The following is a 16,674-nucleotide window of genomic DNA, read 5'->3' as shown; positions in this document are numbered from 1 at the left end:
AAATTGTTATTATTAAATTGTTATTATTAAATATGAATGATATTTGTCCTCGGTTTTGATATCCTACAACTCTTAACAAGACTATCTTTTATAAACTTGGTTAAATGATAGAAATCTCGGAACTAGCAGGTCTAGCTTGCACATGTTTTGGCAGTATCATATTTGTAATATCTTCTTTTAATATCTTATCGTGAAACTGCTTACTAAATTTTAGCAAATTTGTAATATTAAATCCGTTTATCTTCGAAGAGATCGAAGCACGATCAATACGTTTGAATTTTCTATATATTATATCATGTATAGGTTTGTAGAATCATATATTTGTAGATAATACCGTCGCCAACAACGTTGATTCAGCGTTGTTACTGGCTTTGTAGCTTAATAAAAAAATATTACATATATTTGGAATTAGTGATAAATAATCTTCAAACTCACATGTAGTTTACGCGCCAAATAAAGGATTAATTTAATATTTCTATCAAATAAATTATAAAACAAACTTTATGTTTTATACATTTCGTCATTCTATCCATTAAGCAGCAGCTTTTGTTTTTTTTTTTCGACAAAGCGTAATAATTTCTGCAAATAAATGTTAAATTATTTCCTATTTTATGTAGAATTAAAGGAGATATTTGACTAAGTTAGATGATGTTTCTTTACTGGCAGAAGAGCAACATAATTTAAATTGTGAGAAATAGAAGTCACTCCTTTTTCTCGACGTTTGATGCAACGAATAAATATATGGTCTGCAGGTGTTGTTAACAATTGAATAGGAAAAATACGTAATTGAATACGTATTTCCAATATAACAAGGTGCAAATAAAGCCAGCTGCTATACAAGGTTAAGCACAGGTATCGAGTATAAAAAGGAATGTCGAGTGGTCTCTTATGTTCAGTTTGTAATTCATTCTGGATGCGATTCCCGAATTACGTCGATCAAGATGTTGAAGTTAAATATTCTGCTCGTTGTCGGTGTTATCGCAAAACGTGAGTAAATAAAATTCGACATTCAAAAGCAATAATTCTCACACAAGCAATGTAAATAGTGTATGTTTATATTACTTGTATGAAATGTTATCTGAGGGAAAGAGAAAGAGAGAGGGAGAGGGGAAAGGATACATGAAATAAATTAGGGGAATCTTTACATGAAATAAACTAGAATAAGTAAATTTGGATCGTGCACATATTTGATATATATATATTTTCCTATAATCCTACGTATTTATTATTATATAATTAATAATGTAATATAGTAATTATATAATTATATATTAATAATTAAATAAATTATTATTATATAATTATATAAATATATAATTCTAAAATTATGCAAAATGTAAAATATACCAACAAACTTCTGTAGAAAAACGTATAGATACATTTTGGCTATTTCAACAAGCGAGATGTCTGCAGGCAAATGTGATTGGAAATTTGATTATTATCTGCAGAGGTATATGGGGATGCACCTGAAGCTATTGTGGGTGGTAACGTAGCCTTGCCTGGTCAATTTAAACATCAAATCTCTCTTCAAGTATCTAAGTTCCATATTTGCGGAGGTAGTCTGATTAGCGAGAATTATGTCGTCACCGCTGCTCATTGTGTTGAGGATCCAGGCGATCACAGATACATGGTACGCACATAACAGTTACTATCGAAAACAATTCATTCGATTAACGATTTTCTTTCTTAGATACACGTTATTAATATAATATGAAAAATTAGCGATGCGATAATTATCACTTTTAACATTTTATATTATCATCTTTTGATTTATTCTGTGTGTCCTTCTGTATAACTTGTCAAAATTATTCGATATACAGACTGTTGTAACCGGGGCTATCAGCTCGAGAGGAATGGATGGCGAAAGACACAAGATCAAGTGCATTCGCATGCATCCAGGCTATACTGGCAAGAAAGAAGACGGCTGGAAGGACGATATTGCTGTACTTACTGTAAGCCCGGTTCTCCTAAAATACGTACGGAAATGTAATACGTGTGCAATAATCTGATATACTTTCTTCTTTAGTTGGAAACACCGGCCAAGGAAAACAATCTCCAAGGCCCGATTCCTCTAGCAAGCAGGGATTACGCTGATGGCAACTATCGTGGTTTGATAAGTGGATGGGGAAAGACCAACGTGAAATCAAGCTCTTCGCCGGTACTTAATTGGATTGAAGTGAACGTTCTGACTCGGGCTCGTTGTTTAAGTGAGCATAATAACCCCAATAAAGCTCACACGAATCAAAAACACATATGCACCTTGGAAGAATTTGGGAAAGGTGCCTGCCAAGTGAGTGTTTCACCTTATTTTATGATCGATGCATCTGGAAATGATTATTTACACATATAGGTATCCTTATCGGGAACTTTAGAAAAGGTTGAATGAATCGCTAATGAAAGGTCTACAATTTTTCAGGGTGACAGTGGCGGCCCTCTTACTGTCAATGGTGAGCTCTGTGGTGTCGTCTCTTGGGTAATACCCTGTGCTTTTGGCGCATCTGATGTATTCACTAATGTCTTCTACTACCTGGACTTCATTAAGGAATGTCAAGAGATGTGCTGACAATTCGAATAATCGCAGTTGACTGACAATGTATTATTTCTTACTACATATTCCAGATTACCTAAAGTTTTCAGGTATGGCGTGTGAAACACGTCGGTCCCATCATTAATATTTTTCATACAGCAAGGTGATATAAAGAAACATAAAATAAACAATAAAAAATATAATTTTAGTTTTCTGCGTATTTCTTCACTTGATTTAAACTTTTTTTATAAGATCAATGATTAATCAAAGGCTACATAGACAAATTTTTATAGCAAAAATTACTTTTGTAATTTTTGACTATATAGAAATTATGAATAAAATTATTGCTATATATTTGCTTTAAAATATTATACTCCTTATATTCCTTGAAGATAACTTTGATAATACATTATATTATAACAATATTAACTTATAATAAAGCGCATCTTTCGTTGCTTAACTAGATGCAAAAGAAAAAGTGTCAATATTTTGGGCTGACGCAGTGTGATGAAATAAATCCACTAAAAAAGCAATTCTTATTTTTTTTGTCAAAACAAAGCAATTTATATAATTAAACTATTTTACATTTAATGTAGAATTTAATTAAATATGTATATAACTAAACAATATGATACTTATTTATTGGTAAAAAAGAGACACACTTTAATTTGTGAGATAAAAGTTACGTTTTCCTTTAATGGCTAAAAAATCGAACAGGTTTTAAAAATGTTATTAATAATTCTGATGAATGAAATACGTAGTACACTTCCAGTGTAATACGGTGCAAATAAAGTCATCTGTTTTACAAGGTCGACCACAGGTACTGCGTATAAAAGGATACGCTGAGTAACCTGCTGCATCCAGTTTTTTAATTCATTTCGGATCCGTTTTCCTGAATTACGGCGACCAAAATGAAGTTAGCTATACTGCTCGTTGTCGGCATTATCGCCAGATGTGAGTAAACAAAACTCGATAATCAAACATCAATAACTTACGTGCAGGCAATGTAATTATCTTGTGTTTGCATCGCTTAAAATTATTGTAATTATTCAATTGAGCAAAATATTAAATGAAAGAGGGAGACCGAATTATTATACATAATAACTTAAAATACATAAATGTTATCACGCAACTTTTCTTAATTATTATAAGTGTATACAAATATGTAAATGTGTAATATATATAGAAGAATTTATATATGAAAGGATGTAGCAGAGAGTTACCGAAATCATACTTTTAAAAATCGTACCTCATCAATGTTTTTATTATTACTGAATATGAACGACATCTAAGAAATAAAAAAATAAGATATAAATGAGCAATAAGAAATGTAAACGAAAAATTATATTCTATTTTGCACATGCTAAACATATTTAAAAAATCAGATAAAATTAAAGACTACGATTTAAGAGATTGATGCGATAACGGCAACTTTGCCTTCCACATTTTTTTAAATTATTTGCACACACACCGAATAAAATGGCATCAAACGAAGTAAAAAACGATCATGGATTGTTAAATATTATCAACAGAGGCATATGGCGACGAACCTGAAGCTATCGTGGGTGGCAACATAGCCATGCCCGGTCAGTTTAAAGTCTCCCTTCAGATGTTCGGGGCTCATATTTGCGGAGGTTCCCTTAATGACGAGACACATGTTGTCATCGCTGCCCATTGAGTTGACAGTAAAATACAAAATTGGTTTTTGGTACATACATATATAACAATTGTTATTTGAATCGATTCACTCAATTATACTTTGATTTCTTCTTAAATACATATTATAAATATAATATAGAATGATTGGCGATACGATAATTTTTGCTTCATTTTCCATCACGTTTTGTATCGTCTGATCTTCTAATTTATTCCGGTCCTTCTTCTATCACTCATCAAACTCATTCGACCAGAGAGTTGTGACCGGAGTCAGTGACTGTCACTGACATGACAGAGGGTGGCGATGAAAAACACAAAAGTGCATACGTTCGCACCCAGACTACACTGCTAAAAGTGGAGACGGTTGGAAGAACGATATTGCTGTAATCACGGTAAGCCTAGTTTTCAGTACCCTTTTGCTGTAGATGGAGAGATACAATGCATTCGCAAAATAATCTGAAATATTTCTATTCTTTAGTTGGCAACGCCGGTTAAGAAAACCGATTTGCAAGGTCCGATTTTTCTACCGAGCAAAGATTATGCCACTGACGAATATCGTGGTAGAATAAGCGGATGCGGAATAACTCGCGCCAACTCAGACGTCTCGCCTATATTTCGATACGTCAAAGTAAACGTCCGTAGCTCGGAGGCCTACGTTTAAAGAACCATCCCAAGAATAACGAATGATCGGTACACCTCGGAAAAACATGTATTACTCTGGAAAAGATTGGAAAAAGTGCCTAAGCGAGTGTCTTATCTTGTGTTATGTTTGATACACGTGGAACTGATTACATTTACATAATTATGAATCCTCATCAGGAATGTGAAACGAATTGAACGAATCAGTAATGAGAAAAATACAATTTCTTAGGGCGACAGCGGCGGTTCTCTCATGGTAAACGAACTATGTGGTATTGTCTCTTGGGTAGTGCTCTGCGCCCATGGTTTTTCTGATGTACTCATTAATGCCTATCATTATTTGGACTTCATCAAAGAATGTATAGAGATATGCTGATAATTCGAATAATTAGTTGACCGGCAACTTATATTCAAGGTGTCACCTAGAACTTTTCGTTACGACATGTGAAACGTGTTGATAAGGTTATTAATATTTTATTAATAGTATATTATGTAGTACAATAATGTACAATAGTACAATAATGTAATAGCATAAAATAAATAATAAAAAATATAATTTCAAATAAATCTGGTGTATTAGATTTGAGGCTTTCACGGCCATTGTTACATTCCGGAAGCTATACCTACACAATCTGGTGTATATTTCTTTTTCCGAAACATAAACTTTTTTGTGATATTAATAATTAAAATTCTATACGGAGCACAAATATTCTAAAAAAAAATTACAAAAGATGTTTTGTAATATTGGATTATATAGAGATTATTACCAAAATTGATATGTTTTCCTAGCAATATTATGCATGTTTGACTCTTTTTATTACAAAAGTATTGCAATTATTTCAATGTTTTTTATTGAAAAATATAAAATAACTAAACTTTATTATACCAAAGAAGAAATTATTCAATTTTTGTGCAATTACATTTAGTACAAAAGTAATACCTTATATTACATTTATAAAAAAATGGGAATTATAATATGAATATAGTAAAATTAATATAATCTGGTAAAAAAATTCTGATTATAGTAAGAGAAAGTTTCGAAATATAACTTCTGATACTCTCTTATAACTTTTAATATGTTCCCTGTTTAATTTAAAATATACACATAAAAAATGTGTAAGACAAATATCATATATTCATAGATATTTCTTAGTAACATATTATGTTTTAATAATGTCAACTTATGATAAAGCGTATCTTTCGGCACAATTATTACCTAAGTGGATAAAAAAAACATTTCATGTAATGCTACGTTATTTATGAATAATAATAGACTTATTTTTTGATATCTGTTTACAAATATTTCTTCAAAGAATGATTTTTGCCATTGCTTTTATAATGATATTATATACAACCAGACATTTCAAAACTCTAACTGATTACAGAGTGATACAATTTTTAATTTAATGCTATTGATAGAAATTATATAACAAACGTAGCTTTATTTTTTACACATTACATAATTTAATGCATTAAGAAACATTTTCTACTTCTTTTTTCTACAAAATAAAATAGTTTATGCAAATAAACTTTTAACTATATCCCATTTACTGTAAAATTAAGAAAGATGAACATATGACTAATACATATAATATTTATCTACTGACAGAAAAAATGATATATTAAATGACACATTAAATTGTCAGATAAAAATTACGTCTTTTCCTCGATGTTTGAAGCATCGGGCAAATATAGGATCTACAGGTGTCATTAACAATCGAATGGAATAAAATACGTAATACACTTCGTGTATTACGGTGCAAACAATGTCAGCTGCTGTACAAGGTCAAGCATAGGTACTGCGTATAAAAAGGAACCATGAGTAACCTGCTGCATTCAGTTTGTAATTCATTTCGGATTCGTTTCCTAAATTACGACGACTAAAATGAAGTTAGCTATTCTGCTCGTTGTCGGCGTTATCGCCAGACGTAAGTAAACAAAACTTGAGGATCAATCATCAATAACTTACGTACAGTCAATGTAATTACCGTGTGTTTGCATCGCTTAAAATTATTGTAATTATTGTACAAAATGTATTAAATGAGAGAAGGAGACAGAATTATTATACATAATAACATAAAGTACATAAATGTTATCACGCAGCTCTTCTTAATTTTTATAAGTGTGTAAAATTATGTAAATGTGTAATAAATACAGGAGAATTTATATAAAAGAATATAGGGAATAGTTACCGAAATTGTACTCTTAAATCGTACCTCAATTTCTTTATCATTATTGAATACGACACCTAAAAATTAAAAAAATAAGATAATGAGCAATATGTGTGGGTGTATATTTATGTGTAAAACAAACAAATATTTTTTATATTATATTTTATTTTATACGTGCTACACATATTTAAAAAATCAGATAAAGTTGTTAACATATGATTTAGGAAACGGGTGCCATAACAGCAACTTAGCCTTGCACATTTTTTTAAATTACTTGCACATATATCGAATAAAATGACATCAAACGAAGTAAAAAATGATTATGGATTTTTAAATATTGCCAACAGAGACATATGGCGACGAACCTGAAGCTATCGTGGGTGGTGATGTAGCCAAGCCCGGTCAGTTTAAACATCAAGTCTCCCTTCAGGTGTTAGGGAAACATATTTGCGGGGGTTCTCTTATTGACGAGACACATGTTCTCACCGCTGCCCATTGCCTTCAGAGTAAAACACAAAATTTGTTCTTGGTACGTACACATATAACAGTTGCTACTTGAAACGATTCACTCGACTATATCTTGATTTCTTCTTAAATACATACTATAAATGTAATATAGAAAAATTGGCGATACGATGATTTTCCTTCATTTTCCATCACGTTTTGTATCTCATCTTCTAATTTATTTCGATTCTTCTTCTATTACTCACCAAACTTATTCGGTACGCAGAAAGTTGTGACTGGAGCCACTAAAACGACAGAGGGAGAAAAACACAAAGTCAAGTGTATACGCTTGCACCCAGGCTACACTGGTAAGAGAACAGACGGTTGGAAGGATGATATTGCTGTAATCACGGTAAATCTAGTTTTCAGATCCCCTTTGCTGCGGGCGGAGAGATACAATGCTTTCGCAAAATAATCTAAAATACTTCTTTTCTCTAGTTGGAGACGCCGGCTAAGGAAACCGATTTGCAAGGTCCGATTTCTTTACCGAACAAGGATTATGCCACTGGCGAATATCGTGGTTTGATAAGCGGATGGGGAATGACTCGCGCCAACTCACGTGTCTCGTCTGTACTTCGATACGTCGAAGTAAACGTCCATAGCACGAAGCGCTGTTTAGAAGATCATAAGAAATTGGTACTTAATCCGTACACCACGGAAAAACAAGTATGCACTCTGGAAAAGGCTGGACAAGGTGCCTGCCAAGTAAGTGTTTTATCTTGCGTTTTGCTTGATGCCCGTGCAACTGATTACGTATATATGTAATTATGTATCCTCATCAGAAATGTGAAATGAACTGAACGAGTCACTAATGAGAAATATATAATTTCTTAGGGTGACAGCGGCGGTCCTCTCATGGTCAATGACGAACTCTGTGGTGTTGTCTCTTGGGTTTTACCCTGCGCCAGAGGTGTTTCAGATGTATTCACTCATGTCATTTACTATCTGGACTTCATCAAAGAAAGTTTAGAGATGTGCTGATAATTCGAATAATTAGTTGACCGGCAATTTATATTTCAGGCAAGACTTAGAATTTTTAGTTACGACATGTGAAACGTGTTGGTAACGTTATCAATATATTATGAATAATATAGTAGCAATAATGTAATAACATAAAATAAACAATAAAATATATCATTTCAAATAAATCTATATGTATATTTCTTTTCCCGAAACATAAACTTTTTTGTGATATTAATAATTAAAATTCTATACGGAGCACAAATATTCTAAAAAAAATTACGAAAGATGTTTCATGATATTGGACTATATAGAGATTATGACTAAAATTGATGTATTCTTTTAACAATATTATGCATATTTGACTCTTTTTATTATAAAAGTATTGCAATTATTTCAATGTTTCTTATTGGATAATATAAAATAACTGAACTTTATTATACCAAAAAAGAAATTATTCAATTTTTGTGCAATTACATTTAGTACAGAAGTAATATATTATATTACATTTATAAAAAAATAGGAATTATAATATGAATATAGTAAAATTAATATGGTCTGATAAAAAAATTTTGATTATAATAAAAGAAAGTTTCGAAATATAACTTCTGATACTCTCTTATAACTTTTAACATGTTCCCTGTGTAATTTAAAATATACACATAAAAAATGTGTAAGACAAATATCATATATTCATAGATATTTCTTAGTAACATATTATGTTTTAATAATGTCAACTTATGATAAAGCGTATCTTTCGGCACAATTATTACCTAAGTGGATAAAAAAGACATTTCATGTAATGCTACGTTATTTATGAATAATAATAGACTTATTTTTTGATATCTGTTTACAAATATTTCTTCAAAGAATGATTTTTACCATTGCTTTTATAATGATATTATATACAACCAGACATTTCAAAACTCTAACTGATTACAGAGTGATACAATTTTTAATTTAATGCTATTGATAGAAATTATATAACAAACGTAGCTTTATTTTTTACACATTACATAATTTAATGCATTAAGAAACATTTTCTACTTCTTTTTTCAACAAAATGAAATAGTTTATGCAAATAAACTTTTAACTATATTCCATTTACTGTAAAATTAAGAAAGATGAACATATGACTAATACTATAATATAATATTTACCTACTGACAGAAAAAATGATATATTGAATGACACATTAAATTGTCAGATAAAAATTACGTTTTTTCCTCGACGTTTGAAGCATCGGGCAAATATAGGATCTACAGGTGTACATTCATTAACAATCGAATGGAATAAAATACGTAATACACTTCTTGTGTATTGCGGTGCAAACAATGTCAGCTGCTGTACAAGGTCAAGCATAGGTACTGCGTATAAAAAGGAACCATGAGTAACCTGCCGCATCCAGTTTGTAATTCATTTCGGATCCGTTCCCTAAATTACGACGACTAAAATGAAGTTAGCTATTCTGCTCGTTGTCGGCGTTATCGCCAGACGTAAGTAAACAAAACTTGAGGATCAATCATCAATAACTTACGTACAGTCAATGTAATTACCGTGTGTTTGCATCGCTTAAAATTATTGTAATTATTGTACAAAATGTATTAAATGAGAGAAGGAGACAGAATTATTATACATAATAACATAAAATATATAAATGTTATCACGCAGCTTTTCTTAATTATTATAAGTGTGTAAAATTATGTAAACGTACTAAAAATACGTAATTATGTAAACGTGTAATAAATACAGAAGAATTTATATAAAAGAATATAGGGAATAGTTACCGAAATCGTATCTCATCAATTTCTTTATTATTATTGAATACGATTTCTAAAAATTAAAAAAATAAGATAATTAACAATGTGTGGGTGTATATTTATGTGTAAAATGTAAACAAACATTTTTATATTATATTTTATTTTATATGTGATACACATATTTAAAAAATCAAATAAAGTTGTTAACATATGATTTAGGAAACTGGTGCAATAACAGCAACTTTGCCTTGTGCGTTGATATTAATTATTTGCACATATATCGAATAAAATAGCATCAAACTAAGTGAAAAACGATTATGGATTCTTAAATATTACCAACAGAGACATATGGCAACGAACCTGAAGCTATCGTAGGTGGTGATGTAGCCAAGCCCGGTCAGTTTAAATATCAAGTCTCTCTTCAGTTGTCAGGGCAACATTTTTGCGGAGGTTGCCTTATTGACGAGACACATGTTCTCACCGCTGCTCATTGCCTTGCGGGTAATACAGTAGTAGAAAATTTGTTCGTGGTACGTATACATATAACAGTTACTACTTGAAACGATTCACTCGACTATATCTTGATTTCTTCTTAAATATATATTATAAATGTAATATAGAAAAATTGGCGATACGATGATTTTCCTTCATTTTCCATCACGTTTTGTATTGTCTCATCTTCTAATTTATTCCGGTTCTTCTTCTATTACTCATCAAACTTATTCGGTACGCAGAGAGTTTTGACCGGAGCCACTAACACAGCCACAGGGGGAGAAAAACACAAAGTCAAGCGTATACGCTTGCACCCAGAATATATTGGTAAGAGTGAATACGGTTGGGTGAACGACATTGCTGTAATCACGGTAAGCTTAGTTTTCAGAACTCCTTTGCTGCAGACGGAGAGACAATGCATTCGCAAAATAATCTAAAATACTTCTTTTCTCTAGTTGAGGACGCCAGCTAAGGCAAACGCTTTCCAAGCTCCAATTCCTCTACCGAGTAAAGATTACGCAACTGGCGAATATCGTGGTTTGATAAGCGGATGGGGCATGACTCGCGCCAACTCAGAAGTCTCGCCTGTACTTCGATACGTCGAAGTAAACGTTCATAGCACGAAGCGCTGTTTAGAAGATCATAAGAAATTGGACGGACTTAATAATCCATACACCACGGAAAAACAAGTATGCACTCTGGAAAGGCATGGACAAGGTGCCTGCCAAGTAAGTGTCCTATCTTCTGTTTTGCTTGATGCACGTGCAACTTAATTACGTATACGTAATTATGTATTCTCATCAAGAATGTGAAATGAACTGAACGAGTCACTAATGAGAAATATATAATTTCTTAGGGTGACAGCGGCGGTCCTCTCATGGTCAATGGCGAACTCTGTGGTATTGTCTCTTGGGTTTTACCCTGCGCCAGAGGTGTTTCTGATGTATTCACTCATGTCTATCGCTATCTGGACTTCATCAAAGAAAGTATAGAGATAGACTGATAATTCAAATAATTAGTCGACCGGCAATTTATACTCCAGGCAAGACTTAGAATTTTTAGTTACGACATGTGAAACGTGTTAGTAACGTTATCAATATTTTATTAATAATAATGTAGTAACATAAAATAAACAATAAAAAAATATTATTTCAAATAAATCTGGTGTATATTTCTTTTCTCGAAACATAAACTTTTTTGTAATATTAATAATTAAAATTCTATACGAAGAATAAATATTCTAAAAAAAAATTACAAAAGATGTTTTGTAATATTGAGCTATATAGAGATTATGACCAAAATTGATATGTTCTCTTAGCAATATAATGCATGTTTGACTCTTTTTATTACAAAAGTATTGAAATTATTTAAATGTTTTTTGTTGGATAATATAAATAATTAAATTTTATTATAGCAAAGAAGAAATTATTCAATTTTTGTGCAATTACATTTAGTACAGAAGTAATACCTTATATTACATTTATAAAAAAATGGAAATTATAATATGAGTATAGTAAAATTAATTTAATCTGATAAAAAAGTTATGATTATAGTAAAAAAGAGAAAGTTTTGAAATATAACTTCTTATACTCTCTTATAACTTTTAATATGTTCGCAGTTTAATTTAAAATACACATGTCAAAAATATATGAGACAAATATCATATATTAATATTCATAGATATTTCTTAGTAATATATTATGTTCTAATAATGTTAAATTATAATAAAGCGTATCTTCTGGCACAATTATTACTTAAGTGGATAAAAAAGACATTTCATACACATAACGCTACGTTATTTGTAAATATTAATAGATTTGTTTCTTGATGTTTGTTTACAAATATTTCTTCAAAGAATGATTTTTACCATTGCTTTTATAATGATATTATATACAACCAGACATTTCAGAGAACAGTAATTGATTACAGAGTGATACAATTTTTAATTTAATGCTATTGGTATAAATTATATAACAAATGTAGCTTCTATTTTTTATACATTACATAATCTGATGTATTAAAAAGCAATTTCTACTTCTTTCTTCGACAGAATGAGATAATTTATGCAAATGAACGTTAAAATATATCCTATTTAATGTAGAATTAAGGAAGATAGACATATGACTAATACATATAATACATATAATATTGACCTAATGAGAGAAAAGATAATACATTAAATAACACATTAAATTGTCAGATAAAAATTACGTCTTTTCCTCGACGGTTGAAGTATCGCGCAAATAGAGGATATCCACAGGTGTCATTAACAATCGAATGAAATAAAATACGTAATACACTTTTCGTGTATTACGGTGCAAACAGAGACAGCTGCTGTACAAGGTCAAGCACATGTAAGCACCGCGTATAAAAAGGAACGTTGGGTAGTCTACTGTGTCCAGTTTGTAATTCGTTTTGGATTCAATTCCTGAATTGCGACGAACAAGATGATAAAGTTAGCTGTTTTCTTCGTCGTTGGTGTTATCGCCAGACGTGAGTAAACAAATTAAGTTCAATAATCAAAAATCAAGAAATTACACACATGTTATGCAATTAGTATATGTTTGCATCACTTATTTTGCACGATTTTTAATAAATTAATATATAAAATTAATTAAGATATATAAATTTTAGCAGGCTCACAGGAGATATGTTTTAAATATATCTCCTTATTAATTTATATATACATATTTTATATATAGTACTGGTATTAATTATCGCATCCCTCAATAAATTTGAGCGCAAGCTCACACAAGCACTTTCAAATAGTAAGATTTTAGATGATTCTTTCCGCTCTAATTCATTTGACGTTAGTCCACGATTTTTCAGATAAATTCTATTGAGAACTCGGTCGTCTGTTGCAGTTGTACAGCGTTTTCTTACTTTGTCCTTCATTCACTCTAAATTCACTGTTTCTCGGTATTTTCTTGGGAATCTTACTATCGAATTAAACTCTGGCTGCTACTTCGCGCATAGAAAACTTTTCTTTAGATAAAGCAACAATAACACTCTTCGTTTTCGGATTCAATTCAATATCTTGGCTTATTTTGGGACAATATATAAGGCGAAAGGATTCGCCGAAGAATAACATTCACTCACATAACGTGAAAACAGATAACATATGACTATCATCAGCTTCCGGTCTATGTATAGATAGCAACTTAAAGAAATAAGGGTGCCACTACAAATAATCTCATTTGCACTGAGTACTTAAAAGAGTACTTTCACGAATGAATAACTTTGCAAGATGATACAATAATTTTAATGCCAGTATCGTACATTTCTGATTCGACGCGTACGTCCATTGATGATCAAGTGAAACTCAAGTTGAACGAAAAAGTTCTATATCATTGTACAAAATATTACGATAATTTTTGATAAATTAATCGTTAACAAATGATATAAATATATAAGTACGCCTAGGGTTCTTTAGGCAAAGTCTCGTTCCATATGTCCGCATCTATCTCTTGGCAATGGCGGACAATATGTAATGCAGTGGACAATGTAATGCGGGGCAGTGAAAGCGCAATGCTGGAATGCACTTTGCTACAAGATTATCAATAGAAGAAATCTTGGATAAAATTTTGACTAAAGACTGAAGAGCTCGTTCTACTACATCGCATGCACTCTTTCACCAATTTCTTTTCTCATAATCTCAATAATTCTCATAATCTCAATAATGCCGCGATAGTTTAAGAGATGGTGGGTGATTCTTCTATTTAGTTCAATGAGTTTCACTTGCATACGAATATTCGGCCATCTAAGCCAAACACCTTGTGTGTGCAGGAGAATATATAAATATCTTTTAGTGAAACATTATCAGACGAAATAATAAATTATTACGAACCTAATTATTATCAACAGAGACGTGTGGCGAAGAACCTGAAGCTATTATAGGTGGCAACAACGCCATAGATGGCCAATTCAAACATCAAGTCTCTCTTGAAATCGAATTTTATGGGGAGGTATTCCATATGTGTGGGGGTAGTATTATTACACCGTTACATATCCTTACTGCAGCTCATTGTGTTGAAAATGAAGATGATAATAAAAGTATGGTACGTACATAACATTACTCACCGGCAATAGGAGATTCATTCGATTTTTCATTTTCTCTTAGACATATTTACTATAAATGTAATATAGAGAAATTAGTAAGAGGTTAGCTCAGTTGAGTGGTTGTTCCGCAAACGGAAGATCATGGGGCACACAATAAACTCGCTCTGTATACCTAGAAAAATTTAGCGATGCTAATATGGTGATTTTTCTTGTCAGTTTTGTAACGTCATCTAATTGATTCTGATTTAACTTACTAAAATTATTCGGTTCGCAGAAAGTTGTAACCGGAACCATCAGCCCGGCATTAAAAGGTGAAAGACATGAGATTAAGTGTATTCGTTTGCATCCAGAATACACTGGTCAGAAGAAAGACGGATGGAAGCATGACATCGCTGTGATTACTGTAAGTTGAATTCTCGTTAAGTGCGGACGGAGATATAATGTGCAAGATGTGTGTGCAGCGATCTGAAATTCTTTCTTCTCTAGTTGAAAAAGCCGATCCAAATAAATAAATACCAAGCTCCGATTCCTCTAGCAACTAAGGATTACGCCACTGGTGAATATCGCGGTATTATCAGTGGATGGGGAAAGACCAGTATGAGTTCAGATTCTTCGGAGATACTTAAATGGGTCGAAGTGAATGTTTTGGATAAGGAAAGTTGCTTAAAGAGCCACAAATATACACCCACTAATCCAAAACATATATGCACCTTGGAGAAGATTGGGAAAGGCGCCTGTCAAGTAAGTGTAACTTTATATTATCCTTGAGGCAGCCGAAAATGATCGTGTACGTCTATTCGTATCCTCATTCCTTCAGGATAAGAAAGAAATTGTGAACAAGATTAAAAGTTAAAAATGTACCATTCTTTTAGGGTGACAGCGGCGGTCCTCTCATGGTCAATAACGAAGTTGCTGGTGTTGTCTCTTGGGTCGTGCCCTGCGCTATGGGTAGATCTGATGTATTCACTAATGTCTTCTACTATCTGGATTTCATCAAGGAGTGTCAACAGATGTGTTAATAAACCGAATAATCACAATCGACCAGCAACCTATATTTCAGGCATTTTCTAAAGTTTTCAGTTATTGTGATGTCGGCATCATCACTATTATCCTCCATCGTGAGATAATATATAAAAACATGAAATAAATAATAAAAAATACTATTGATCTTATTCATATTTCTCTTCTCAATTTAAACTTTTTTTTAAGATAAATTATGAATCCAAAGCTGTTATTGGTAAATTATATTTGGCGCGATTGGCATCTCTTTCGTGCGATCTATTACAGCGATATTCTCACAATTACTTCGACTCGTAGACAAATTTCCCAGATCCGGCATAGATTCCGATTATAATGCTCTGGTTTGTCTGGAAATTGGTTACCTCACTACAATGCCAATAGAGATTCCATTCTTATTCCAAACATGGCATCCCTGTCTAGAATCGACATAAAAATATTACGGGAACTCACGCTTTTTTCAATCGATAATAACGTTGACTACTTTTTCCCAAAAATCTCATTTTTATATCAGCTATTCTATGTAATAGAATAAAAAACCGAAAAAGTCAAATACTATAAAAACACTTTAATTCTATTTAACTGAATAATGAAATTATTTGGAAAGTCAAAGAGTGAAAGGAAAAAGAGGATAACAAAATAATAATTAATACTTTTGTAATTTTGACTTATACAAATATTAGGCCTGTTCTTCTTAAAATGTAGTCTTTCAAAACATTTCAGATATTTGGTTCAATATAAATATGTGGGATCTATTGCGTAGAGGGAGGAATAAATGGGAAAACACAAATCTCAGGTGCTAGAGACTAATCAGCTCGTTCTTCGTAACCAATATATATATATATATATATATATATATATATATATATATATATATATATATATATAT

At 31.7% G+C, this 16,674-nt stretch overlaps 3 protein-coding genes and 1 pseudogene across 3 annotated transcripts; all 4 read left to right on the top strand.

Moving 5' to 3' along the window:
- Nucleotides 1-941: 941 nt before the first annotated feature.
- On the top strand, nucleotides 942-2,563 carry LOC116844087 (chymotrypsin-1-like). The gene is made up of 5 exons (XM_032815212.1): nucleotides 942-987; nucleotides 1,449-1,630; nucleotides 1,821-1,952; nucleotides 2,027-2,290; nucleotides 2,417-2,563. The coding sequence occupies exons 1-5, from the start codon at nucleotides 942-944 to the stop codon at nucleotides 2,561-2,563; spliced, it is 771 nt and encodes a 256-aa protein (XP_032671103.1).
- A 12-nt stretch (nucleotides 2,564-2,575) lies between these two features.
- On the top strand, nucleotides 2,576-5,258 carry LOC116844086 (annotated as a pseudogene).
- Nucleotides 5,259-6,607: 1,349 nt separating this feature from the next.
- Nucleotides 6,608-11,716, top strand: LOC116844085 (transmembrane protease serine 9-like). The gene is made up of 10 exons (XM_032815211.1): nucleotides 6,608-6,750; nucleotides 7,341-7,522; nucleotides 7,724-7,849; nucleotides 7,936-8,202; nucleotides 8,332-8,475; nucleotides 9,896-9,953; nucleotides 10,560-10,747; nucleotides 10,952-11,080; nucleotides 11,165-11,437; nucleotides 11,566-11,716. Exons 1-10 carry the CDS (start codon nucleotides 6,708-6,710, stop codon nucleotides 11,710-11,712), a joined length of 1,557 nt encoding a protein of 518 aa, XP_032671102.1. The 5' UTR covers nucleotides 6,608-6,707; the 3' UTR covers nucleotides 11,713-11,716.
- Nucleotides 11,717-13,035: 1,319 nt separating this feature from the next.
- LOC116844156 (chymotrypsin-1-like) lies at nucleotides 13,036-15,928 on the top strand. Its single transcript, XM_032815351.1, has 5 exons — nucleotides 13,036-13,202; nucleotides 14,574-14,767; nucleotides 15,043-15,171; nucleotides 15,255-15,509; nucleotides 15,641-15,928. Exons 1-5 carry the CDS (start codon nucleotides 13,157-13,159, stop codon nucleotides 15,785-15,787), a joined length of 771 nt encoding a protein of 256 aa, XP_032671242.1. The 5' UTR covers nucleotides 13,036-13,156; the 3' UTR covers nucleotides 15,788-15,928.
- Nucleotides 15,929-16,674: the final 746 nt, after the last annotated feature.

Source organism: Odontomachus brunneus, unplaced genomic scaffold (genome assembly GCF_010583005.1).
Source record: "Odontomachus brunneus isolate Ranch 3 - 2012 unplaced genomic scaffold, Obru_v1 Obru_scaffold_039, whole genome shotgun sequence".
Lineage (NCBI taxonomy): Eukaryota > Metazoa > Arthropoda > Insecta > Hymenoptera > Formicidae > Odontomachus > Odontomachus brunneus.
The sequence above is the reverse complement of the archived record's forward strand: the minus strand, read 5'-3'. Positions and strand labels throughout refer to the sequence as shown.

Excerpts from the sequence above, each read along its gene's own strand:
- LOC116844085 (XM_032815211.1), top strand. The coding sequence starts at position 6,708 with ATGAAGTTAGCTATTCTGCTCGTTGTCGGCGTTATCGCCAGAC. Across the intron at positions 7,850-7,935 it reads ATGATATTGCTGTAATCACG|TTGGAGACGCCGGCTAAGGA; the intron begins GTAAATCTAGTT and ends TCTTTTCTCTAG. Across the intron at positions 8,203-8,331 it reads CTGGACAAGGTGCCTGCCAA|GGTGACAGCGGCGGTCCTCT; the intron begins GTAAGTGTTTTA and ends ATAATTTCTTAG.
- LOC116844087 (XM_032815212.1), top strand. The coding sequence starts at position 942 with ATGTTGAAGTTAAATATTCTGCTCGTTGTCGGTGTTATCGCAAAAC. Across the intron at positions 988-1,448 it reads TGTCGGTGTTATCGCAAAAC|AGGTATATGGGGATGCACCT; the intron begins GTGAGTAAATAA and ends TATTATCTGCAG. Across the intron at positions 1,631-1,820 it reads CAGGCGATCACAGATACATG|ACTGTTGTAACCGGGGCTAT; the intron begins GTACGCACATAA and ends TTCGATATACAG.
- LOC116844156 (XM_032815351.1), top strand. The coding sequence starts at position 13,157 with ATGATAAAGTTAGCTGTTTTCTTCGTCGTTGGTGTTATCGCCAGAC. Across the intron at positions 15,172-15,254 it reads ATGACATCGCTGTGATTACT|TTGAAAAAGCCGATCCAAAT; the intron begins GTAAGTTGAATT and ends TTTCTTCTCTAG. Across the intron at positions 15,510-15,640 it reads TTGGGAAAGGCGCCTGTCAA|GGTGACAGCGGCGGTCCTCT; the intron begins GTAAGTGTAACT and ends CCATTCTTTTAG.